Source organism: Alnus glutinosa, chromosome 10 (genome assembly GCF_958979055.1).
Source record: "Alnus glutinosa chromosome 10, dhAlnGlut1.1, whole genome shotgun sequence".
Lineage (NCBI taxonomy): Eukaryota > Viridiplantae > Streptophyta > Magnoliopsida > Fagales > Betulaceae > Alnus > Alnus glutinosa.
Window position 1 is genome coordinate 26696021 of NC_084895.1, and position 27938 is coordinate 26723958.

General features: G+C 36.3%; 1 protein-coding gene across 3 annotated transcripts in view; it reads left to right on the plus strand.

Annotated features, from left to right (window-relative positions):
* Positions 1–27182, plus strand: part of LOC133879571 (structural maintenance of chromosomes protein 5) — a 36408-nt gene extending 9226 nt beyond the window's left edge. The window contains exons 15-31 of one of the 3 annotated variants that reach the window (XR_009902118.1): positions 128–293; positions 386–531; positions 756–819; positions 905–1029; positions 1203–1280; positions 2493–2565; positions 4071–4174; positions 4738–4854; positions 4933–5010; positions 6203–6302; positions 6394–6448; positions 9533–9581; positions 9665–9752; positions 9840–9912; positions 10689–10792; positions 10885–11021; positions 11072–11236. Coding sequence is in view for 2 of the 3 variants with exons in the window: in XM_062318187.1 (XP_062174171.1) it covers positions 128–293; positions 386–531; positions 756–819; positions 905–1029; positions 1203–1280; positions 2493–2565; positions 4071–4174; positions 4738–4854; positions 4933–5010; positions 6203–6302; positions 6394–6448; positions 9533–9581; positions 9665–9752; positions 9840–9912; positions 10689–10792; positions 26870–26931 (1482 nt within the window). In the remaining variant the exon portion in view is untranslated. Of the gene's footprint in view, positions 1–127; positions 294–385; positions 532–755; positions 820–904; positions 1030–1202; positions 1281–2492; positions 2566–4070; positions 4175–4737; positions 4855–4932; positions 5011–6202; positions 6303–6393; positions 6449–9532; positions 9582–9664; positions 9753–9839; positions 9913–10688; positions 10793–10884; positions 11237–26869 lie in introns of those variants that run through there. The other 2 variants (XM_062318187.1, XM_062318186.1) reach the window with 2 other exon arrangements.
* The last annotated feature ends 756 nt before the right edge of the window (positions 27183–27938 follow it).

The window sequence follows — 27938 nt, forward strand, 5'->3', positions numbered from 1 at the left end:
GATTTGAGTATGTGAGCGGTCCGTGGGGCCGAGCCTCACGATGTTGGGAAGTTAGGAAATGTGGTTTCTGATTATATCTGTCATATGAAGCTTATCTCTGTTCCTAACTTACATGTTCTTGACTCAGTACATAGGGTCCAAGGAAACTGATCAAAAGGCTGATAATCTTCAAAAGTTGGGTATTTTAGATTGTTGGACTCCGGAAAATCACTATCGGTGGTCTAAATCTAGATATGGTGATCATTTTTCAGCCAGTGTAGAACCAGTGCATCGCTCAAGTCTTCTTTTGTGTAGTATGTTTCTATAAACCTTTTGTCTTAATCAGCATATGATCTAAGACCTTAATGATTGTGTAAGCTGCCAATTCTTATTTTCTGCTTTTCAGGTTTGGATGCGGGGGAAATTGAAGGGATGCGGTCCAGGAAAAAGGAGCTGGAAGAGTCTATTACTTCTTTTGAGGAAAGTCTTAAATCACTTCAGACTGAGCTAAGATACTTAGAGGAGGAAGCAGCTAAACTTCACAAACAGCGGGTATGCTAAAAAACATACACAAGTTTTCCTATGTGTTAACTGATACCTGACTTCTCTTCTTTGAGTTTGATCGTATTTTTGTTACTACATTTAACTTTGAAAAGTAACTTGTTGGGAGTTGATCTGACATGCAAATTTGCATTTGTACTGCATTCATGATATATATTTTGTAGGTGGAGATTTCTTTTTCATTCATTTTACTTATCAAAAAAAATATTTTGTAGGAGGAGATTATCAAGATATCACAGCATGAGAAGAGAAAACGGCGTGAATTGGAAAACCTTATCAGTAAGCATAGAAGTTGCTATTTAGAAAACTGTTGCATCCATTCTTTGCATTATTTTAAAAAATGAATATACTCTGGTGATCTTAGTTCAGAGGAGAAGAAAATTAGAATCTTTAGAGAAGGGGGATGACCTGGATACTGTTATGGCAAAGCTTATTGATCAAGCTGCAAAATGTAACATTCAGCGGTTCCATTGTGCAATTGAACTTAAGGTGAAGTTGCTTTCAGGTTCTGGTTTTGTGCTCCTTTTTCGTTATTATGTTGTGCAATTACTTTGTCTGTAGATTTATGTCAGAATTACACAATAAACTATTCTCTAGCATAGAGGTATATGTGTTGAATAAATCAGTTGCTTCATTCTTCTAACCATAATTATTTTTGACAGAACCTACTCGTTGAGGCTGTTTCTTACAAACAGAGGTTTGCAGAAACACATATGGCATCCATTGAATTTGATGCAAAGGTATTTTCAGGGATTAATTGTCAAGCTGATCTGGGATGCTGTACAAGCATTATTAAAATCCATTTATTGATTCCCAGATTCTATTGATTAAATTTGTCTCTCTCTCTCCCCCCCCCCCCCCCCCCGTCTTATTCCTGTAACAACTGAATTGGCAATGTTAGAAAATACATTGTTCTTGAGAAGCCAGAGGTGGCATGATTGAGCGCGAAACTAGGGCTTGAACATGTCAATAGACCTATAGTTTTTGTTGGTGCGGATCTGTCTGTGTGCCAGTGAAGAATAGTGGCTGCAGAGGATGCTAATAAAAGTTTGTTTAAACTAATGCATACACTGACTATAATACCCGTAGAACTTATATATAGAGATATCGATAATGGTGATAATGAACTATTTTTTTACCAACAAATTCATCTGTAGGAAATGCATGTATTTGTCCATTATGTGCTTTAGTTTGTAGTACATGTAGTGCTGAATGATTTACATTGAAATGTTAAATGATTTTGAAATATGTTAGAAACAGTTGAATACCTGATTTTTCTGGTAAAAGCCAAATACATTGTCGATGGTCTGTGATATAGCATACATGTTGATTTAAAATTTGCTTTAAATTTTACTTATCAAAAAAAAAAAATTGCTTTAAATTTTAAATTACAATGAAAACGTTGTCAAAATTCCAAAAGTGCAGACTATCTTTATTATAGCAGGTATAGTGCATGTTAATTATTCAATTCAGAGTTAATCTATTGGATGTTAGACTTACCAGGTCTTTTTCCCTTGTGGTGGGGAAGGAACTTTTTAGCTATGTTTTAATCTTTTAATTATCTTGTATGCTATTTTGTGGTGCATAAATGTGCATAAATTTACTTGCATAAAAAAAGTGCATAAATTTAGCTTTATGTTATACTTTATGAAGTCGACATACCAATGTTATTATTTGGAAAAAAAGATTGCAATGGATTGGTTTTTGGAGATATTTCTAGATGTAAACGGCTCAAAACTTCCGATGTTTTGTGATCAATTCACATAGCATCCTCTCAGTGTTTTAGTGAAGTTTTCTTTCAACTTAAATGAATTTCTCCATTGGATCTGTCTGTTTGTCATATGTATATCTTTTCTGTTCTTGTTGAAATAATATGGCATGCCTGACTGAAGAATGTATATCCTTAGTATCTGATCAACGTTCTTGATCTTATTGGTTTTACAAATTTTCAGATTAGAGATCTGGAAGTCAGTCTCAAGCAGCATGAAAAGTTTGCTATGCAAGCATCACTAAACTATGAATATTGTAAGTAGTTATTTAAATATAATTTTGACCTTTTCTTTCTCCAGAAATTTGTCGAAAATATTTTTAATCTGTTCATGGACTTACGCTCAAAATTTTGGTTGAATCAAAATTATGGTTTTTATTTGCCATTTTGTTTTGCTTAAAAAGTCAAATGTTAAATTGGCCTTGTTGCTTACATAAACACAGTGAGCATATGACATCACAGTGAGGAATACTCAGGTCCCCAATTTAATCATGCTTCTTAGACCTTTTTTGTTGGGAACTTATTCTCCTTTCAAGAAAGTTATATATTAGTTATTTAGATTCAAGGTCAATATTATGATTTGACGAGTGCTAGAAGGATATCACCACATCATAGTTGCTTCCATCTTCAATATGTTAAATAATTTGGTTAGAGGTTTCTTGCATGATTCCAGTTTGGAAATCTTTGTGAAGATTTGTCACTGGAGCTAGTGAGTCGTTGAAGTGACACAAGGTACATAGGCACAAGGAACCTAAAATGTTGTGGGAGAGTTTTTATATATAATGTGTATTAAAGATGTTAGGGGAAACGCATTTATCTTGGGTGTATATAATCCTGTTTGCGAGATCAGGCCAATCTTAGAGGTAATTAAAGGTCAAATTGTTTCAAGGGGCTTCTTAGTATCAGGTAAGTTCGTATAAGAAGCTTGGCATTATTTGAGGTTCCCTTGGCTGATGGCTTAGAAGTTAGGATCAGAGAGGGATGAGGCCCATGTAATTATGTTCTTAGTTACACCACCCATGTAATTATGTTCTTAGTTGCTAAGGTATTTATATAATGGATTGTGTTTATGCTTATGGTTGTCTTAAGAGACCTTTTTTTTAAGGTATACTACTAGTAGCATACTGCTTAGAAGTACTATTCCATTCTTTTTACTAGTCACACTATTACTTTATGATGGATGTTCTTTTTTGTAACACTCGCTTTACAGGAATGACTCTAGATGCGTCTTGCTGTTTTACTGAAGCTGCATTGCTTTAATTCTAGAAATCTTTATCTTGAACCTTTTATTTGTAAACTCTAACAATAAACCATGAGAGCAAAATAACATAGTTCAATAAAAGGGATTCGAATTAAAAGAATAAGTGTGTTATCTTGAACCCGATTTCCTTTTATTGGAATCCTTATTTTTGTTTGATTCTAACAATAAGCCATGTGAGGAAACTAACATATTACAATTAAATACCATTAATGAGGTTATCAAGGTTTTTTTTGTTCTTCTGAAAGATGGAAAATTTGATGTCTTAGTGAGGTATTGGTGAGCTCTATCATTTAGCATCTCAGCAATAGCTAGCGAGATGATAAGAAAATGGTTGAGAGACACAATATCTTGGCCAAGATGTCCTCCCTATAAGGATTCCCGCATTTTATGTTGTCCTCAAAGAATAGGGAGATGTATGTTCGGAGATACAGGCCATGCTTTAAATTATGTGAAATATTTTTTATGTGGAATTGACCATTTACCATTTTGCTTCCTGTTAAGGTAAGAAGGAAGTGGATGATCGTAGGCAGCAGCTGTCAGTTGCCAAGAGGCATGCAGAATCAATTGCTATGATCACCCCAGAACTTGAAAAGGAATTTCTTGAGGTTTGTATTATGGCTTAAAGTTGAAACAAGGAAAAATTCATTTTCAGATATGTCTAATGCAATGGCAATATCAAGGTCACTAGATTAATATTTCATGCTTATGGACAAGGTTTTGTGGCATAAACCAAATTTTCTCATTTAAGATTCTTACTGCAGTAGATTTTTAGTGGCATCAAACCTGTAAAGTTTCAAGATTATCCTGGCAAGATTTCGTGGATGCTCCAAAGTAGTGAGGAATCATTTTGGATCTCATATAAATTTCATCGATTTTGACATTAATTTTATAGGCAACTGTGGTTATCTATTTAGGACTCTTACAAGTACAAGCTGGTACAATTATTTCATTTTCGTCTCTTGTTTGGAATATCTTCACCTCAATAATTTACTGTTTGCCATGAAACATTTATAGAGTAAGTATTAGAAATTTGATTAAGATAATTTGTTTGTCTCACACTACCAATATTAGTATTTAGTCAAGAAATCTAACATGACAGTTTTGGTTTCATGTGATTAGATTCACTTTTAGCAAAGAATATTCTAATGTCCTTCAGGTTCAAATGTAGATGCCTACTACCATTGAGGAATTGGAGGCTGCTATTCAAGATAATGTTTCTCAAGCCAATTCTATTCTTTTTCTAAACAACAATATTTTGGAAGAATATGAACACCGTAAGCGTCAGGTAGTCTTCTCCCATCTTTTGTATCTTTTGTACTAGATGTTTCTTTGATGTTTTAACCTAATTGCAATCACATGACAGATAGAAGCTCTTGCAACGAAACTTGCAGCAGATAACGAGGAACTGAGAAGATGTTTAGCTGAAGTTGATAACCTGAAGGTGAGTGAAGTTTAGTTGCCTGCCATCATCTTGTGATTGAAGTTGACGTAAATGAAAAAGGCAATACAATATATGCTTCTCATAATTCAATACTGAAGCTAAAAGGCCGAGTTTGAGCATGTGAGGCCTTGGAAGGCAATATGCATGGGTTGTCTCATGTTGCTCAAAGAAAACTCTACCTATTGCAAAGCTCACCCCCTATTTCCTGTTCTCTTTACTCTTTCCAACTCAGAAAGCACCATTGATTCTCATACCGTAAAAATGGATCTCTTCTTCTTTTGTTCCTCCTTTTAAAACTATTTCCTTTAATTCATCTTGAATTGCTATGTAACAGTAATCAATTGAGTGTTATCTAGATTATCTGCCCTCTTATTAGGATATGATTCTACATTCCCTCATGCCTAAATTGTCTCTTTCTTTTCCATTAGTTATCCGTATTTTTTGAATAAAAAAAATCCTTAGAGAGCATATATTTTAGAAAAAATTCCTTTGGTTCCAGTAATTTTATCTTTGATTTAAGTGGATGAAAAATGGCCCACAAAGGTGCATACAACTTTTTTTACACAATTTTCTTCTTTATTTACTTCTTTTGCTCTACTGAAGAGTAAGTTCGTTTTCGTGTGCTTCTTTCCAAATGTTAATGTTATTCATCATTGCATTTGGCTGCCTAAATATTTGGCAGTTTGGTCAGATTGTCCAGACAGCTTTAAAAAGAAAATGTGATCTAGAATGTCAGGTTGAGTAGCTTTTTGTTTCAATCAAACCTTAAATTGGTTCCAATCAAAATGTAAACTGGTCCAAGCGTATTTTTTGGGTAAAAAATTGTCCAGGTGTTTGATTTCCTTTAAGTTGTTTAATATGGTCATATGCTCATGATATTGTCTTCATTATGGCCACGAATCTCATGAATGGCCAAAATTTTTGAATGGGAAGAGACTAACATGTTCCCAAAATCAGGGTAATAGTGATCCCCTCCAGCCCAATCAAAAGTTACATTGAATGATGAATTGATGTCTATCATATCATATTAATATTATCTTGTAGCTTTTTAAGCTTTTTTATTTTCTCTTGTTAGTTCCTCCATGTATTTCATGGATTTGCTCAGCCCGTCAGTGTAGTTGTTTTGATATTGATATGTATGCTGATGTAGTCTATGTTCTCTTAAGAAACGTGCTAATTTTGAATTGCACAGGAAAATTGGCTTCCAACATTGAGAAAGCTTGTTGCTCAGATAAATGAGACTTTCAGTCGTAACTTCCAAGAGATGGCTGTTGCAGGAGAAGTTTCATTGGGTATGTGGTTGCAGGTGCTCAAAGAGAATTTACTTTTATGAGAAGTCTTTCTCACATTTTTTTTTTTGTTCATGATGTTTCTTCTTCTCAGATGAGCATGACAAGGACTTCGATCAATTTGGAATTCTTATAAAAGTCAAGTTCAGGTAATTGCAGCTTTGAATCTATTCTATGTTTTCCTATGGATACTAGGCTTTTAATTGTTTGAATGGGTGATTTTTTGGCTGTTTAATTTGGGTGTTATTGGTAAACTTCAATTTAAAGAGAAACCTGCCTTCTGAACAAGGGGAACTGAATTTTTTTTTGTAAGTAAACGAAATATTATTAAAAGAGCAAAGACGCAACTCAAGTACATAAGGAGAATACGGGAGAAACACTTAGTTAGAAAGAGAGAACAAGTCAAGAAAATAATAAAAGCTAAGCAAATTAAATCTAGAGCAGCTGTCCAATGATAAAGAGTTTTGAAAAAGAAAGGCTTAAGTTCCCCCACCGTTCTCTCAATGTCTTCACAACATCTATCATTTCTTTCCTCCAAATACACCACAAAAGGTTGGATGACACCATCTTCCACACAAGTGTGCTCTAAGGATGGCCTCCCTACCCTCTCCAGCATGCAAAAATGTCTGCTACTCTCTTAGGCATGACCTAAGCTTAACCCAACACGGCTCAAAATAGCATGACAAGGCACTGGTGATTTCACAATAGAGAAGGAGATGATCCACAAACTCCTCACTCCTCTTACATGTATAACACCAGTCAACCACAATAATATGCTATTTCCTAAGGTTATCGATGGTGAGGGTCTTCCCTTAAGGTGGCTGTCCAAGCAAAAAACGACACTTTCAAGGGGACCTTATTTTGCCAAGTACTCTTCCACGGTAAGAAAGTGTTATCATGAGGTACAAGGACATTATAGAATGATCTAATGTCAAACTTTCCCGTCTTGGAGGGAACCCAACGGCGCTTGTCTTCATCTTCGTTTCTTAATCTGAAAGCTGCCATATTTAGCATCCACTACAACTCTTCACAAGACCTCTCTCTCATGCACATAGCACCAACGTCACTTCCCCAAAAGAGCATGATTAAAAATACTCAAGTTACGGACTCCTAATACTCCCTCGCACAAATCAAAGAGCAAACCTTGGACCAGCTTACCAGGTAAAATTTGAACTCATCATCCATCCCACCCTATAAGAAATCCTGTTGAAGCTTCTTTATGCGATCGGCAAAAGAGACAAGAAATACGTGGGCAAATTGGACAATGTGCTCTTTAGGTAATGTTTCCACCCTTAAACAAAACTAGTACATCCTCTTCTACTCGTCTAAACGATGCTCAGCCTTTTCAATAACACAATCCCAAATAGCCCTGGCCTTAAAAGGAGCTCTCAAAATAAGATCAAGATACTTCATGGACAAAGAAGACATCGTGCATCCCAGAATATTGGCCAGGCAATCAACATTGTTAACATTACCCACATGAACCAATTTTGACATGGTGAGATTAATTTTCAGATTGGAGACAGCTGCAAAGCATAAGAATAAGGTACACAGAAAGTGTAGATGTTCTGGGTTTGCCTCACAAAAAAGTAAGGCATCATCCGTAGATAGAAGATGGGAAATATGAATCACATCATAGTTTCTTGTCCCCATAGAAAAGCCTGAGAGAAAGCCCCCATCTACAGTTGTGGATAGCTTTTACTTAGAGCCTCTATAACAATGACAAATAGCAAAGGAGATAATGGATCACCTTCGGAGGTACTTTCTGGGGAGGGCCAAGCAAGGGGTTCAAATGTAACCTAGTTGATTAGAATAAGGTTTGCTCATCTGTGTGAAATGTTGGTTAGGAAGTAAGACAGTGACTGTTTAATCAGGCCACATCAGGAGGGTCATTATGGAGATGGCTAGTGCGTGTGAAGTATGAACTTAAAGAGGTTGTTGGTGCATTAATTTAGGTGGCAGTTTGCATTTGGTAAGTTCAGGGCAAGGTGTAAGGTTGAGTGATAGTTTTGCTAGACCCTATAATTCTGTTACTTGGTAATGAAGAAGAGTTCTATTTGGCAGAATGTTTGGTGTGGGAGGCGCCTCTGAGGTGTTCCTTGATAAAGATGCAACATCACAGAAGACGAGGAGTTTGGAGTGAATTGCTTTGGCTGCTTCATTTTCTCGTATTCCTCAGAAAAAAGAAGAGGGGGGGGGGGGGGGGGGGTTAATTTGTCTCAAGTTTGCATTTTCAAAGAGAGGGAGTTGGAGAGGTGGAGTAGGACACTATTTAGCTGTGACACTAGAAGTAAGAACTTCGAAGTGGAGTTCTTCTATAAGCTTAGCATGGGAGCGAAACTATGAAGTTCCCTGCAAGGTTCTTGTGCACCCATGAAGTTGGCTTCTTCTTCCCCCCTTTTTTTTGTTGAAGAAAAGAAATTAAGACAGACATGACTTCAGAAGAGCACCACCCACTAACCTTTGAATAAATGGCGATGTTCCAACTCATCCTTATTGTTGTAAGCTGATGGAGAGGTATATTCATTTCAATGGCTGCTAAATGTGCCAGGGAGCTAGGGAATCCATTGATAACCTTTCTGCATAGTTTGTCAGCAGGGGAGTTAGGGTGCTTTATCATCTTTTTGCTTGGAGAAATATGTGATTGACTTGGAAAACCATGCCATTATCCTTGAAGTGGTCTGGTAGGATCAAAATAGGGGCGCTTTTGATGGGAAAGAAGTGCTAATTTTCAAGAGATCAAATGATTCAAATCTGATGATTTTAGGAGCCTCTTCTCTTCTCCAAAGACTCTCCATTGCACTTGGAAGGGTAGAGCTACTTTTGACATCTCATGTAATTGACCGGCGTAAATGACCAATATGTACTTTGAATGTTATGCTTCAGTTTAACATGCACACAACTAAGTTTAGGGCGCTTTGTAAGTCCACCAATCATATCATCTGTTTATTTATGTTGCATGACATTTTGCCATTTCTTTAAAGGCTATATGATAGAGATTTTTGCCATTTTATTAAAGATATATAATACCGTAAATAAGTATATTGCACTTGGTTAATGGTTAACCCATTCTTTTGAAATTTGATGTAATCTCATGCCTCTTGCTTGTTTATTTACTTCTTGGAAATTATGAGGCCATATTTGGTATGTAATTTTATAGTCCATTGTGATATAGATTTAAATATTTTAATGAATATGTCGATCTTCTTTTTTCCCATTTATAACTTCTTCAGGCAAGCAGGACAGCTTCAAGTTCTCAGCGCCCACCATCAATCTGGAGGGGTATCTCATTTTTTTAAATCTGTGTTCTTGGTGGCTAGTATGACAGTTCTATCTTACGGTTTCCTGAAATTTTCATTATCTAGGAGCGCTCGGTTTCAACCATTCTTTATCTTGTTTCTCTTCAAGATCTTACAGACTGCCCATTTAGGGTGGTTGATGAGATAAATCAAGGTTAGTTACCATATGAAGTGTTTTCCAACTTCTTGTTAGATTAATACAGCTTGTAAGAAATACTTATGGGTTCCGAATATTCCTCAGGGATGGACCCTATAAATGAAAGAAAGATGTTCCAGCAATTAGTGAGAGCTGCCAGCCAACCAAACACACCTCAGTAAGAACTCTAATTTACCGTGATAATTTCTATCTTCATTTAGTTTGGCAAGTTTGTGGACTTCTGTTGCGTGTCTGACTTATCAAGTTCAAAGACAATCCAAGTTGAAACCGGGGTTATATTAGAGGCTTTTATTATAGTGTGACTACAAATGATTAAAGAATTTGGTTTAGATGTTTGGTGGTGCTAGTAGTACTATTGAAATACTTTTGTTGAAGAGAAGCATATATCGGCCTAGGCAATATTAATGTTCTTTATGTCAAGTTTTTCGGCCAATGGGTCCAGTTATGTCCCAAATGGAGTCTCCAATTGGTGCCGGCATCCGAATATATGCTATAGAATGGAGTCGGGCCCATTGTTTTGGCTTGAAAAGGAAACAATTACGCTAGAATTTGGGTGAAATCGCAATTTTTTTCAAACAGATTATAAGATTGAGTACCTTATAAAAAGGATACTTTTGTTACAAAATTACTGTTTCATTTCTTGAAGTTAATGAGAAAACAATTTATGCTTCTTATAAACTCTCTTTCCAACCCATCACAGTGCAGCCTAGTGGTCAAAGGGCAGGCCCAGAGACTCGAACATCTTGGGTTTGAATCCGTACTTGGCAGTTTTTCTAGATTACCTGATACATAGTACTGACGGGTGGAGTCAATAGTTTACTCCCATTGGTGGGTCCGAAAGGCCCTGCCTTGGTGTTATGTAAAAAAAAAAAAAAAAAAGCCTCTTTCTAAAATGTAGAGGTGGCTTAAGTTTTGGTTTCCATCGAAATGCAGGTGTTTCTTACTTACACCAAAGTTACTACCCGATTTGGAGTACAGTGAGGCATGTAGCGTTCTGAATATAATGAATGGGCCTTGGATTGAGCAGCCCTCAAAAGGTAACGGTAACGGTAACTACCAGATCAATCTCTATCTATTTATTGTACTAAAAGGTCACTTACTGGCAAGGTTTTGTTTTCTGTTAATTCAGTGTGGAGCAGTGGAGATTGCTGGGCAACTGTCACAGGTTTAGTAGGAGAAAGTCGATGCTGAAAGAGTGAAAGACCAATCTCAATCTCAAGTTCAATATTTGTTTACAAAGACTTGTCCCGCCGTAGGGCAGCTAAGGTAGTCCATCTGAAGTGAGCCGTGTTTTGTTTCCCCGTAGGGCAGCTAAGGTAGTCCGTCTGAAGTAAGCCGTGTTTTGACCCCCGTTTCAGATGGTTTTGTACAAATAGATTCTGATATATTGTTTATCCATGTCTACTTGAATTCCTTTTTTCCTTTGTAAAGAGAATCCCCTATTCAATGTCATGATTATTACGAGTGGTATATTTCCTTAATGAAGATGTACCTATGACAGTATAAGTGAAATAGTTAAAGCCTGCTATGTCACGATCGATCCGAGTATCTCCTTTTTTCAAACATAAAATTTGATCATTTGAGATTTGTAATCCCATATAAAAGATTCACGAAGAAATTATTGTATTAATAAAAAAATGGCGTAAATTAAGCAAGCAGAAAGAAGCAGGACCCCAATCCAGGAGGTGATTTTGATATTTGTAATCGTTATTTTATGTAATTTAATGAAATTATAAAATGAATGTATTTAATGAGGAAAACATAAGATGAAGAAGCGGAGATATTGGAGGATAAAAAACGTTAAATAAACAACACAAAAATGCCGCAGTCCAGCATTATTACCCCATGCACATTATGATTAGGGTTAGATTAGGGTTCCTTAGGGTTTTATACAAGTTCTCTCTTGTTTTTTCCAAGTTGTATTTATAAGTTTTGTACGTATTATTACCCCATGCACATTTTGATTGTTCGGACCAATTGTCCAAACCGTTATGACAACTTTCCGAAAACTTCATTATCTACTTTACAGCATCATTCGAACATTTGATGTGACACCGTTGGGACAATCCATGGATTGTTCGGATGATATTTGTAAATTTTGAAATTCAAGTGTTTTGAAAAACCTAAATTTTCTCTATTTTAATTTGGATGTTCTTAACTCATTAAGACTTCTTTGGGTGTTTTTATAAAATTGACAATATTAGCCTATTGGTTTTGTATGCGTGCATGTGGTTTTACGTGTGTGTATATATATATATATATATATATATATATATATATATATATATATATATATATATGTAAAATGTTAGATTTACAACACCAACACAATAACCCACTGGGGCCTACCCTCATGTGAGGGGTTGTTGTGCACTTGTTGTGATGGTGTAGTGTAGGAATCAAATCTATATATATATATATATATATATATATGTATGCGCGCATATTTTATAAAAAACATATGCCAAGTCTTAAGGGGAGCTTGCATCTTTTCACTCCTTAAAAAAATTTTGTTCTCAAAATTTCGGTGTCAGTTGAACACAAGGTTTTTTCTTTGAAACACATAATCACAATTTTGAACTCACTACAAAGCTTAGTCAAAACAAAGTATACATACTTTAAAATGTGTCCAGCAATAACCAACCACATATTTTAACCAAATTAATCAAAACAACTAAATTCCCAAAAAAAAATCATACATCAAAGGCATCGAAAATAGCCATAAATGTGTTAGGCCAAACCAATGTATTAGTAAACATCCCAAAATACCGTCAAATAAAAAATTAAAAAAAAAAGGAATAAAAATTCAGGTCACATCAAAATTGCCCAAACAACAACGGCACGGGATGTCAAACATATGAGCAAAAGAAAAATATAAGACAACCGGTAGGGGTGTACAAACGAATCGGTTATAACTACTTTAAAATCTCTAACATCTTTTAAATGGCTATGTTAAATGTGTATAATGAGTTTAATAAACGGGTGTGAATAATAATATTATTAATATAGTACCAAAGAAAAAGAGTAAAACTATTATTTACATCCATTTTACATCGGTTGACGTGATATGTTTTAAATGTTTTTTTTTAAAGAGAAGTGGTAGATAATATAATTCTATCAAACAATATTGGCATGACACTCCTAATTGACCATTGAATTTTATTTTTTAACAAGAATTAATCAAATGTTTAGTAAGGAGTGTCACGTCAGTATTGTTGGATAAATATTTAATAAAACTATAGAATCTATTTTTTTAAATAATTATTATACAAAATTACTTAAAATATGTCACGTAAATCGGTACGAAATGGATTCAAAAGAACAGAATTATTTAAAGAAAAAAAAGAAAGAAAAATGAAAAAAGAAATAAATAAAGTTGCTGAACTCACTCGAAACGGGGCGCTTCTCACGGAAAGAGCACGCGTGCTTCTCAGAATTCAGCTCAGAACACACGGGACATGTCCACCAACTTTCAACTCCAAGCCATCTCGACCGTTAATCTCAACCACTCTCCACCGTCGGATCACTTCGCCACCTTCTTTTCTCCCCCGGCGCAGATTCCCGAAACCCCAATTTAAAATCCCACACAAATCCTCCATTTCTCTCTTTTCCCCCCAAACACTCCCTGAATGTTGAGGAAGAAGAAAGGCACCTCACATTCGTTCTGAGGAGTCGAACGTCCAACCTGATGCATTTTAGGAGTACTGTGCACTTAAAAAGAAATCGATTTCACTTGTTTTCTCCGTGTGTTTTGATCACTGTACATAAAAACATGAAATCTATTTTCGAAAACAGGTTGAAGTTGTTCTTTGATTTCGTGTTTTAGCTGTTTTTGTTTTCATCCCTTCTGTCTTCTGTGTTTCAAAACAGCTAGCCAAACGCAATGCTACAGTGACAACCGGTTTTGCTTGTTTTGGAAACCAGTCATTCTCCAAAATAGGGAGGAGCTCACTCATACTAGCATACTACCCCATCTTCACCTCCACCTCCGCCACTGCATACCACTCGTCCACCATTACTGCATCGTCAGTGCCCTGGGACGGAGCCGACAGATCTCTCTCTCAGCTCAAATCACCCACAACAAGGTACTTTCGTTTGTCTTTTCCATCTTCATTTCGTGATCTACATAATCTGCTTTTATAATATTGGTGCTTTGAATCATGCTGCCTATGCTCGTTCTTGCTCTGCTCTCTACTCGGTTTGCGTCTCTGTGTTGTATGGCTTTCTGGGTTTTGTTTTGTTTTGGTTTTTGGTGGGAGTGTTTCATGTTTTTGGCTGTTTTGGGGGATTTTCTTTGGTGGGTATTCGAGAGAGCGTGTGAATCTGTTTAATCTTTTTGTTTTCCTTGGACTATTTGATTATTTTTGCACTATGTGTTATTTGGTGTGTCTCAAATGGGTCTCTCTTTTTACACCAATTTGATCACAAGTGGGTGTTATTTCCATGAAAAGAGTAGAGGGAATTGGGTGCACGGGACACGCTGAGTATCACTCGTAAATATAATGTTTCTAGCACGAATTTCTGTTTCTCAAGGGAATTGGGTGTAAGGGAATCAGGTGTTGTTTGAATGACTCCAGAAGTTGATAAGATCATCTGTGCTCTAGCACGAATTTCTGTTTCTCAAGTTTTACTCGTCTTGGAGATGAGTCATAAATTAATAGCACGGCGATTGTAAGGACAAATTGGTTTTATTTCTTGGGTAAAAATTTTAAACCATTTCAGAATTTCATATGATTGAAAAGATTGATTACCTTCTAGTTCAGACTGGATATTTCTGATCAGATTGCTATGACAACCAGTTTTATAATTGGGGAATCCTCATCTGGGTCAGCGTTGAAATTTCTCCAGCAGAAGTTGGATTGCTTTGATCCAAGACAACTGCTTTGATTCAAGCTTGGTCAAGGTTCAATTGTCCTTTTGGATAATCTTTTACTTATAAACTTGTTATAAAAAATTAATTCTGTACATAAACGGGAAGGAAGGAGAAAATGATTGATCAAAGATGAGTCCTTCAGAAATGTTTGAATCTTACCAAAGTTCCACAGCAAAGCCTTTGTTCCTGTTAATCCCTCTCCTCTTCTTTGCTGATGTTGATTTTTCATGTGATCTAACTTGTTTGAATCTATGTTACTTGATCTGTATTTAGATATATTACATCATTTCAACTCTACAAACTTTTTCCTACCCAATTTTTTATAAACAAAATTGGATGGCATTGTCTGCATCCCATTATGAAGGAAATCGTTTGATAAGAGTGACAACTCAGTTGATGATTCTTTGGTTTTGTGTTTCGACTCTGGGCTTGTTTATAATCTTCGTGAGCTCCAGTTTTTCTCCTGCAAAACATTGTTTATAATCTTGGTCAAGATTTTAACATTGTTCACTACATATATAAAAAACAAAGCCCATCAAAACTAGTGTGTTTCTAAATGCAGTTATTTGCATTTGAGTTACTGCTGTAGAAGGTGCGGATATAGTTGTCCAAATTGGCAGTCTATACAACATAAAATACAACATATATCTCTCTGGCTGATCTTTGTTCAAATTGTTCCTTATTTTGCTGATATTTAGAAATGTATATTGCAGGATTTTTTTGGACTGGTTGAGAAGTTTTTCTACCTCTGGCAGATATGACAGTGTACCAAATTCCATGTACCATTTCGGAACCGGTTATCTATCCCCTTCTAAACCCATCAGTTTCCATGTACCATTTTTTCTTTCTTTCTTCTTCTAAGTGATCTTGGTGACAGATGTTTAGTTATGATTTTTGGTTATGATTGTCCTATAGTCTCCAATGAACTATCCCTTTAATTATTTAAGGTTACAAAATTCTCGTTTTGATTACCATATTTTTTTTTTAGAAAAAAAAAAAGTAACAAGACCCAACAACACCAAGACATTGTTTTAACTCCTCTTATGATATGAGAAATTCTTCTTTGCATCAATTTACCTTTCGGATCCAGCTAAATCAACAAGATTAAGCCGAGCAAATTGATGATGAGTTGCACCTTGGGATTCCCACTGATAATAAACAATGAACTCTCAAACCAAGATAACATTTGGAAAACAGATGATGAAGTAAACAAGAAAATGAAGGAAAAAATTATTTACATTTACTCACCTTACTTTCAATTATGCAAGTGAATACACTATGGGAACGACTGCTAGCAAGATTCATTTTAGTATTAGCTACCTTTTTGTTTGTTGCCCTCTGGAAATATAAGAGAAAAAGGGGAAAACTACAAAAAAGTCCCACAAACTACCAGCTGTTTTTAAAGTAGTTCCCCTAAACTACCAACCCTCACACTATGACCCTCCAAACTACCAAAGTGTGCCAAAAAGACCCATTTTGTTGAAATATTCCTATAATACCCTTGCCACGTGTCATATTTTCAATTAAAAATTAAAACAATTTAAAAATCAAAGAAAAATTTAAAATATTATTATTTTTTAATATTTTAAATTTTTCTTTGATTTTTAAATTGTTTTAATTTTTATTATTTTTTAATTGAAAATATGACACATGACAAGGGTATTATATGAATATTTCGACAAAATGGGTCTTTTTGGCATTCTTTGATAGTTTGGGGGGTCATATTGCGAGGGTTGGTAGTACAGGGGGCTACTTTAAAAACGACTGGTAATTTGGGGGTTTTTTTTGTTTGTTTGTAGTTTTCCCCTTTTCTCTTATATTTCCAGGGGCAGCAAGAATAAAGGTAGCTACTACTAATATGACTCGTGCTAGTAGTCGTTCCCATAGTGTATTTACTTGCATAATTGAAAGTAAGGTGAGTAAATGTAAATAATTTTTTCCTTTATTTTCTTGTTTACTTCATCATTTGTTTTTGAAATGTTATCTTGGTTTGAGAGTTTGTTGTTTATTATCAGTGGGAATCTCAAGGTGTAACTCATCATCGATTGGCTCGGCTTAATCTTGTTGATTTAGTTGGATCTGAAAGGTAAATTGATGCAAAGAAGAATATCTCATATAATAATATGTTTCTCTCACAAGCAGAAGAGTTCTGGTGCTGAGGGTGAACGTCTCAAGGAAGCTACTAATATCAACAAATCTCTTTCAGCATTGGGGTGTGTTGTTGCCACTTTCATCTATAGTTGTGATTGGTTAATAGATTTTTTCAGCCATTTTTATTTTTATTCTTCTTTTTTTATTGATATTGTATCTAGCAGTGTTATGTTACAATTTGTTTATGAAGTTGGTTTTAATATGTACAAACTTGTGATCATGAACCTAGTGAATATGTTCAATGGGAAGTCGCTCCATGTTCCTTTCCGGGATTCTAAGCTAACATTTTTGCTTCAGGTAGGTGGTGATCCTTTTTAGATGCTATATACTAAGCACACCTCTCCAAGTGGGCAGCAAATCAATCTATTTGAATATGAGATAATTATCTGTTGCATTAAATTTATATTTGAAAAACTCATGTATTGGATTAATACCAGTTGAGAGTTTCTAAGAGCTGGTTTTAAGCAATACAAAGCCAAAGGATTCATATATATATATATATATATATATAGTTGCCAGAAATTTTTCATGTTCCTCAGGCATAAGTACTAGGTGTTGAGCGGCCAATTGGGAAGTAGGTGCATTTTAGAAGCACCAACCCCGGAACCGGGATGAACGGGATCGAAACTTTCCTCCAGCGATCTCATCGGTGATATCTGCCTTTGTTCTATCTTTCCCTCTACCAACTCCGTTGTCGACCCATCTTGGACCTTCTGCCTTAGTAGAACCCGACGCTTGTAAGTTATCTGTGGACTTCCACATAATTCCTGTGTACTTTGGGTTGCGCCCCTTTGCGCCTTTTCTATAAATTTTACTTATCAAAAATATATATATATATATATATATATATATTTTAGGGATGCTATTATAGTTTCTGGAGTAACTATTGCGTCCTTCAGAAAGCGTAAGTATGAAGTTAGTTCTTGCTTTTGGGCAATGTGGGCTTATTTTTAAGTTGAACCACCTTATTCTTTTTCCTTTCTCTTTTAGTGAAGTTGTTTCAGTCTTGCCAAGAGAGTTTTTTTTTTGATAAGTAAGAAAACTTTATATATAAGCGTAAGGCGCCCCTAAGTACACCGAAAGTATACACTGGAACAGCCAAAGCTAACCCATAAAAAGAAAAACCCAAACAAACCCATAAGGACCAACCCTAAAACCTGCATGCAGCACCCACAACACCCAAAATATAGTTGTCCAGATTGTTGGAAGTTTTGGCATCAAATTATAGTAAAGTAGCTGCCAGAATATAGTTATGCTTTATATGAGAAAATAATAACTTAATCTGAATTCCTTTTATAATCCAAAGACTTACTGGCAATGATTTAATTGTCTAATCAATTTTTTGTTCTCTTCTTTTCAGGATTCTCTAGGAGGAAATTCAAAAACAACTATATTTGCAAATATTACTCCTTCTAGTTGGTCAGTGAATCTCTCTCTAAGTTCTGCCTTTTATATTCTAGCTTTACTATCTATATAGAGTATGTTATGCTCTTGGATTGACCATGTTTTTTAGTTCAAAATTTATCTCCTAAGTTTAATGTTTGGGAAAAATATATATTAGCCCCCTAAACTACCACCCTTTCTCTGGATGGCACCCCGAACTACCAATACTTGCACTCTGACCCCCCAAACTACCACTTTCTGATTTTTTGGCCCTATCCGTCTATTTATACCGTTAAAAAAAATTTTACTTATCAAAAAAAAAAATTCTAACAGAAATTGGCCAAAAACCCGAAAATACCAATCCCTTAACCGTGAGAATTTCAAAGTGTAGGAGGGGTATTTTCGGAATTCTGTTTAAAATTAACGGCATAAATGGACGTATGAGGCCAAAAAATCAGAAAGTGGTAGTTTGGGGGGCCAGAATCTAAGCATTGGTAGTTTGGGAGGCCATCCGGAGAAAGGGTGGTAGTTTGGGGGGCTAATATATATTTTTCCCTTAATGTTTCATTCTCTATTTTCCAATTTTTTTCGAAGGACTGTTGTCTTACCTGAACCAATAGTTCTTTCAATTGCATTTATTTCTTGTTCTCTATATTTTAATCAGCCTGAATTATTTTGTTAACCTTGTTTATATTATGACATTTTTTGGGGTCCTTTCCAGCTGTTCATTGGAGACACTAAGCACATTGAAGTTTGCACAACGTGCAAAATTTATTACGAACAATGTATGTGACTTTTCTTGCTACAATTTTTTTTTTCTTGGTATATATGCTGTTGTTATTCTTCCAGTAGAAGATGCTGGAACTCATGTGCTAGTGCCTCTTATATACTTTTTATTTTTCTGTCCATTTTGTCTATTAAGATCATGGGAAACACTGAATTGACTTAAGTTGTGAAACTATAGTTGTGCTGGTTCTAACATTTGAACACTCTCCTTGTGGAAGCTTATCTAATTTTGCGAAGGCATATGCTTTTACGTCTCATCAGTTATTTGCTTATTAAAAACATTCTGTTATATTTCTTCAGGCAATTGTCAATGAGGATATCTGGAGATGTCATTGCCATGCGGATGCAAATTCAGCAACTCAAGGTACTGTGTTTAATTGCAGAGTCTTTTGTTCTCCTTTATTTTAAGGTGCTAAACTTCCAATTGTTTCTGTTACGTACATCACATGTATAAATCTTTTTGCTTAGAGATCTGTCTGTCAAATTTTATGAACTAAACCGGTTATTAATGCCTTGTACAGAAAGTAGGACGCCATGTAAAAGAGTAAATTTTGACTATTGCAATTACTGTTTAGTAATTTGTTTGTTTTGGGCGTTAGGGCGGGGGGGGGGGGGGGGGGGGGGGGGGGGTGGTTGGTTTCTACTAAATGTTTTATTTTGTATTTATAAATTGTTGGTGTTGAACTCCTTAAGGCTGTTACCCCTGTTTATTTACTCTGCTTTCAATGTGTTTCTTTTCTTGACTGTTTTTTGCTGGCAAATATATAGATTATCTTTGGGTTAGTTGAAAAGTAGCAATCACCTCTATAGCGGGGTTGCCCTCTCACTACCTCAAGACCCCATAGAGACTATACTAGTAGGCTAGTTGGCAACTTCATAAAATAGGTTCCCTTTTTTTTTTTTGGAAATAATATCATTTGCATGTCTAGAACAAGTAATAAAACTCACTCCTTTTCACTGCTCATAACACTAATTGATATTCATCTTATTAGATATTGTTTTCTTGTTCAGTGTTGCTAGATGAGCGATTCATAAGACTAACTAGATTTATATCTTATAGATTTTCTGGTGATTTGTAATCATTCTTATGTGTATCATTTGTATATTTTCAGAAAGAAGTATCTCGCCTACAAGGGTTAGTAAGTGGAGCTGAAAATCAGGAGAATGATACTTTGCTGGCAAGCTTTCCTGGATCTCCAGGATCCTTTAAGTGGGAAGGATTACATATATCATCTAGTACACTTACCTCTAGTAAAAGGATGTCTCAGGTATGCACTGTTCTTTCTTAAGCTTGAGAAATCCTTTAATGTATAATTGTTGATTAGGAACTAGTTATATTCTATTCTCAGAAAGAAGATTATGAAGTTGCCCTCGTTGGGGCTTTCAGGAGGGAAAAGGATAAAGACATTGCATCACAGGCTCTGACTGCTAAAACTCAGGCAGCTGTGCAGCTGGTATGTCTGAAGAATTATCTTACTCTTTTAACTTTTTAATGAATTTTTAGTTGCTAACTATTGAAAATATTTAGGGTTAAATACAATTCACCACCCCAAAGTTGTCACTCATTTTCAATTTGGCTAGTAAAGTTTAAAAATTTTCAATGTGCCCTCACAAAGTTTCCAAAATTTTCAATGTCGCCATTATGTCTGCCTTATCCGTCAAACCAGACGAAATTTGCAACTCGTGCATGTCACGCGACCTGCTCAGTAATAACGTCTTGTTTATACCCTTATTTTAGCTTGTTAAATTACCGTTTTGCCCTTGAAAAAAACACACGCTTGTTTAGACAATATTGTTCTGCTAATCTTATTATTCAGCTGCTTCTTAAAATGTTTGCAATACCCCATCTACCAAATTAATTAATTAACTAAAGCAAATTCTTAAAGAATGATAGTCAAAACAAGCATGAGAAAACTATCAAAGTAGAACTCAATCACCATATGTTTATATAAATAGAAAAGAAAAAAAAAAAGATAACTAAATAAATTCATAATCTACACTGTCACTCCAAAGAAGTGATCATCTCCACAAACACACTTAAAATAATGCAATTAGCTATGCTGGGCAAGTGTAATTTAACATTGGACAATGAAAATCTGAAACCTTATGATATTCTCAAAGGCAGCTAAGAAGAATATTCCCACACCCACAAAAACTATTTTTATGTTCTTCATCTTTACAACAAAGCCATATCATGAACATAAAACAAAACCATTACAAGTTATCACTTGTATGAATTTTTATCACATAACTAGGTTACGGGTTATGGTGATTAATCTTTGTTATTGGTTTTACAGATTAACTGTGATTGTGTGTTCTTTGAATGGCTTAATCCTAGTCTGTGTCAACATGGTATGAGGGTGGCAAGAAAGTTGTGGCTAATGCACGGAATTTTTGGTGGCAGAAGCAAAGCGCTGTGAAACCATGGTTGAAGATGAAGTTGGGAAGGTTAAAGCTGAAATGGAGAAAGAGGTTGGGCAGCTCAAGGCATTAATTGAGACACAGGCTGAGCAACTGAAGTCAGAAGTGGAGATTGGGGAAATCAATGTCCACACAGTGAAGAAGAATTACCATAAACTCTTTATCTGTTCATGGATCTTTTGTGCATTTTCCTTGTTTTTGTTTGGATACACTTACAAAGGGACGCACAATGGCAAAGTTTGTTGTATCAAGGGTTGTAAGCGAGTCGAGTTCGGGCGAGTAGTGCATGTCCAAGCTCGGCTCATTTAAATTAATCAAGAGCTCGTCCTCTCTTCCATAGGTAGATTGTGGTTTCTCAGGTGAGCGTTGTTCTAGTCGAGCTAATCTAAATTCTGCTGGTGGTTTCCAAGCTACGCAACTCAAGTACACAAGGAGGATTAAGGAGAAACACTTAGAAAGAGAGAACAAAAGCTAAGCAAATTAAATCTAGAGCAACTGTCCAATGATAAAGAGTTTTGAAAAAGAAAAACTTAAGTTCTGCTACCGTTCTCTCACTGTCTTCAAAACGTCTATCATTTCTTTCCTTCAAATACACCACAAAAGGCAGGATGACACGATCTTCCACATAGGTGCGCTCTGAGGATGGCCTCCCTACCCTCTCCGGCATGCAAAAATGTCAACTACTCTCATAGGCATGACCTAAGCTTAACCCAACACGGCTGAAAATAGCATGACAAGGTACTAGCGATTTCACAATAGAGAAGGAGATGGTCCACAGACTCCTCACTCCTTTTACATGTATAATACCAATCAACCACAATAATATGCTATTTCCTAAGGTTATCGATGGTGAGGGTCTTCCCTAGGGTGGCTGTCCAAGCAAAAAAGGACACTTTCAAGGGGATCTTATTCTGCCAAATATTCTTCCACGTTAAGAGAGTGTTATCATGAGGTACAAGGACATTATAAAACGATCTAATGTCAAACTTTCCCCTCTTGGAGGGAACCCAACGGTGTTTGTTTTCATCTCTGTGTCTTAATCTGAAAGCTGCCATATTTAGCATCCACTACAACTCTCCACAAGACCTCTCTCTTATGCATATAGCACCAACGTCACTTTTCCAAAAGAGCACGATTAAAAATACTCTCAAGTTACGGACCCCTAACACTCCCTCTCATTGATTAGAGAGCAAACCTTAAACCAGCTTACCAGGTAAAAATTTGAACTCATCATCCATCCCACCTTATAAAAAATCCCATTGAAGCTTCTCTATGCAATCGGCAACACCAACATGAATATGGAAAAGAGACGAGAAATACGTGGGCAAATTGGACAATGTGCTCTTTATTTATGTAATCTTTCCACCCTTAAACAAAACAAGTACATCCTCTTCTACCTGGCTAAACGGTGCTCAATCTTTTCAATAACACAATCCTAAATAGCCCTGGCCTTAAAAGGAGCTCTCAAAATAAGATCAAGATATCTCATAGACAAAAAAGACATCGTGCATCCCAAAATTGGCCAGGCCATCAACATTTTTAACATTACCCACATGAGCCAATTATGACTTGGTGAGACTAATTTTCAGATTGGTGACAGCTGTAAAGCATAAGAATAAGGCACACAGAAAGCGTAGATGTTCTGGGTTTGCCTCACAAAAAAGTAAGGCATCATCCGTAGATTGAAGATGGGAAATATGGATCACAGCATAGTATCTTGACCCCATAGAAAATCCTGAGAGAAATCCCCCATCTACAGTAGCAGATAGCTTACTTAGAGCCTCTATAATGATGACAACTAGCGAAGGAGATAATGGATCACCTTTGGAGGTACTTTCTGGGGAGGGCCAAGCAAGGAGTTCAAATGTGACCTAGTTTTTTTTTTTTTTTTTTTTTTTTAAATTTTTGTTAATTAAATGTAACCTAGTTGATTGGAATAAGGTTTGCTCATCTGTGTGAAATGTTGGTTAGGAAGTAAGGCAGTGACTGTTTAATCAGGCCACATCAGGAGGGTCATTATGGAGATGGCTAGTGCGTGTGAAGTATGAACTTAAAGAGGTTGTTGGTGCATTAATTTAGTTGACAGTTTGCATGTGGTAAGTTCAGGGCAAGGTGTAAGGTTGAGTGATAGTTTTGCTTGACCCTATAATTCTGTTACTTGGTAATGAAAAAGAGTTCTATTTGGCAGAATGTTTGGTGTGGCAGGCACCTCTGAGGTGTTCCTTGATAAAGATGCAACATCACAGAAGACAAGGAGGTTAGAGTGAATTGCTTGGGCTGCGAAAGGGGGGGGTGGGGTGGGGGGGGGGGGGGGGGGGGGGGGGGGGGGTGTTAATTTGTCTAAGGTTTGCAAATTCAAAAAGAGGGAGTTGGAGAGGTGGAGTAGGACGCTATTTAGCTGTGACACTAGATGTAAGAACTTCGAAGTGGAGTTCTGCTATAAGCTTAGCATGGGAGGGAAACTATGAAGTTCCCTGCAAGGTTCTTGTGCACTCATGAAGTTGGCTTCTTTTTCTTCCTTTTTTTTTTTTTTTTGGAGAAAAGAAATTAAGACAGATATGACTTCATAACCGCACCACCCATTAACCTTTGAATAAATGGCTATGTTCCAACTCATCCTTATTGTTGTAAGCTGATGGAGAGGTAAATTCATTTCAATGGCTGCTAAATGTGCCAGGGAGCTAGGGAATCCATTGATAACCTTTCAGCATAGTTTTTCAGCGGGGGAGTTAGAGTGCTTTATCATCTTTTTGCTTGGAGAAATATGTGATTGACTTGGAAAGCCATGCCATTATCCTTGAAGTGGTCTGGTAGGATCAAAATAGGGGCGCTTTTGATGGGAAAGAAGTGCTAATTTTCATGAGATCAAATCTGATGATTTTTGGAGCCTCTTCTCTTCTCCAAAAGACTCTCTAATGCACTTGTAAGGGTAGAGCTACTTTTGACATCTCATGTAATTGAATGGCGTAAATGACCAATATGTACTTTGAAAGTAATGCTTCAGTTTAACATGCACACAACTAAGTTTAGGGCGCTTTGTAAGTCCATCAATCATATCATCTGTTTATTTATGTTGCGTGACATTTTGCCATTTCTTTTAAGGCTATATGATAGAGATTTTTGCCATTTTATTAAAGATATATAATACCATAAATAAGTATATTGCACTTGGTTAATGGTACACCCATTCTTTTGAAATTTGATGTAATCTCATACCTCGTGCTTGTTTATTTGCTTCTTGGAAATTATGAGGCCATATTTGGTATGTAATTTTATAGTCCATTGTGATATAGATTTAAATATTTTAATGAATATGTCGATCTTCTTTTTTCCCATTTATAACTTCTTCAGGCAAGCAGGACAGCTTCAAGTTCTCAGTGCCCACCATCAATCTGGAGGGGTATCACATTTTATTAAATCTGTGTTCTTGGTGGCTAGTATGACAGTTCTATCTTACTTATCAAAAAGTATGACAGTTCTATCTTATGATTTCCTGAAATTTTCATTATCTATGAGCGCTCGGTTTCAACCATTCTTTATCTTGTTTCTCTTCAAGATCTTACAGACTGCCCATTTAGGGTGGTTGATGAGATAAATCAAGGTTAGTTACCATATGAAGTGTTTTCCAACTTCTTGTTAGATTAATACAGCTTGTAAGAAATAATTATGGGCTCCGAATATTCCTCAGGGATGGACCCTATAAATGAAAGAAAGATGTTCCAGCAATTAGTGAGAGCTGCCAGCCAACCAAACACACCTCAGTAAGAACTCTAATTTAACGTGATAATTTCTGTCTTCATTTAGTTTGGCAAGTTTGTGGACTTCTGTTGCGTGTCTGACTTATCAAGTTCAAAGACAATCCAATTTGAAACCGGGGTTATATTAGTGGCTTTTATTATAGTGTAACTACAAATGATTAAAGAATTTGGTTTAGATGTTTGGTGGTGCTAGTAGTAGTATTGAAATACTTTTGTTGAAGAGAAGCATGTAACAGCCTAGGCGATATTAATGTTCTTTATGTCAAGTTTTCGGCCAATGGGTCCAGTTATGTACCACATGCAGTCTCCAATTGGTACCAGCATCCGAATATATGCTATAGAATGGAGTCGGGCCCATTGTTTTTTTTTTATAAGTAAGAAAAACTTTATTAAAAAAAGCAGAAAGCGCTCCTAAGTACACAAGAAGTATACATAGGAACAACCCAGCTAGTCCACAAAAGAAAACTTACAAGGACTTATGCACTCACAACACCCAAAGCCCCCATAAAACCCAAAATCCAGACGAAACCCCCATAAAACCCAAACTACAGAAGAAGCCCCCACCCAAAAAACATGAAAAAACCCCCAAAACCCCAAACCCAAAATACAGAGGGAAAAACCCACGAACAACCACCCTCAAAAGATCCCAAGCAAAAACCAAAAGTCCGAGGAACGACTCACAAACCAACCCAAGCATACAACTCTACAACATAAGGTCATTTCCTTTCCTTTCTTGCGCCTAGCGGAAGGTTTAGCGTCGCCATAGTTGATAGAGCTATGCAGATTCAGAAGCTCCCTCTTGCCTTTGGACTTTTGGCTCGATATCATCTTGTCACGCTGAAATTCTTCTTCTATGGTATCTCCAATTGCCAACGCCTCCTCCTCAAAAGCACCCTCTGACGCCCAATCCAAAGGCAAAACATCCCAAAGATCAACGTCCTCCTCCCAAACCACAATCTCCCCGTTATGATCAAAACCGATCGGCCAATTCCAAGATTGGGAGAATCCATTACCCTCGACGGGTGAAGAAATGGAGCAACCTCTAGGAGGGGAGGAAGGCCCGACTATCCCTCCATCGAAGACCTTCCGAGGCGAAGTGGGAGTAGCTGGAATATCCGGGCGAGGGTTGAGAAACCCCTTCTTGAGAATGCCCTTCTTCACTGGAGGCTCAACAACCTTTTACGCTAGAGGCTCTGCAATTGAAACCTTATTAACAGCTAAGTCGACAACTATCTTTGTGGCTTTCAGGGAATCTGAAAGTAGCACATTGTTCCACTTCAACGAAACCCTTTCCCTGAGTACCCTAGTGGTCAAAGGGCAGGACCATAGACTCGAACATCTTGGGTTTGATTCCGCACTTGCAGTTTTTCTAGATTACCTGATACACAGTACTGACAGGTGGAGTCGTGTATCCATAGTTTACTACCATGGGTGGGTCCGAAAGGCCCTACCTTGGTGTCATGTCATAAAAAAAAACAAACAAAAAAAACTCTCTTTCCAAAATGTAGAGGTGGCTTAAGTATTGGTTTCCATCGAAATGCAGGTGTTTCTTACTTACACCAAAGTTACTACCCGATTTGGAGTACAGTGAGGCATGTAGCGTTCTGAATATAATGAATGGGCGCCCTTGGATTGAGCAGCCCTCAAAAGGTAACGATAACGGTAACTTCCAGATTAATCTCTATCTATTTACTGTACTAACAGGTCAGTTACTGGCAAGGTTTTGTTGTCTGTTAATTCAGTGTGGAGCAGTGGAGATTGCTGGGCAACTGTCACAGGTTTAGTAGGAGAAAGTCGATGCTGAAAGACCATTCTCAATCTCAAGTTCAATTTTTGTTTAAAAGACTTGTCCCGCCGTAGGGCAGCTAAGGCAGTCCATCTGAAGTGAGCCGTGTTTTGTCCCCCGTTTCAGATGGTTTTGTACAAATAGATTCTGATATATTGTTTCTCCATGTATACTTGAATTCCTTTTCCCTTTGTAAAGAGAATCCCCTATCTAATGTCATAATTATTGCGTGTGGTATATAGAGTGCTGCTAGAGGTATTACAACTTGAGTAATGATTCTTCTATCACCCAAAGATACTACTTTTCACTACCTTGTCTATGTGGCAAGGTGGTTATCCACTTGAAAATAAATAAATAAAATTTAGCTTGTCAATCTAATTAATTAGTGGCCGACTTGTCAATCATACACTTAATTATTTTACTAATTATGAACTTTCAAATAATTTTCTATGACAATTGTTAGTAAAAGCAAGCATTGAGGAAGAGGAAGAAGCTTTATTAGGGAATTTTCAGTTGCAATTTTTAGTAGGTTGACCTTTAGTTATTGAAGTTGTCTTAGCAATATAATGAAATCTTGAATGGCGAGATTTATGGCTTTGTATTTGGGGGATTTTGTGTTTTGTAATTGAGGCATGGACTATTTTATTTTTGGCCTAGCCTTAATTAGGGACGGAATTTTTTATTTTATTTTTTTTAAATTGGATTGAAGTAAATTCTTTTAAATAGTTTATTAAACTGACATTTGTCTTTAAAACACATGATTCTCATGCATTTTACGTGCTTTAAGGGCATATATCAATTTATTAGATTGAATTGGAGGAATTTTCTCCAACCCAGTTTGAAAAAAAAAAAAAACTTTATTCCTTAATTAGAATCCAAGATAAATTAGGGACCAAGTTGGCTAATGGTTATAAATAGCTTGTAATTGGCATTATGGTTTTTATTGCTGGTGTATGACTTATTTGGAGCTTTTTTTTTTGACATGTCCACACAAAAAGGGGAGAGGGGATTCGAACTAGAGACCT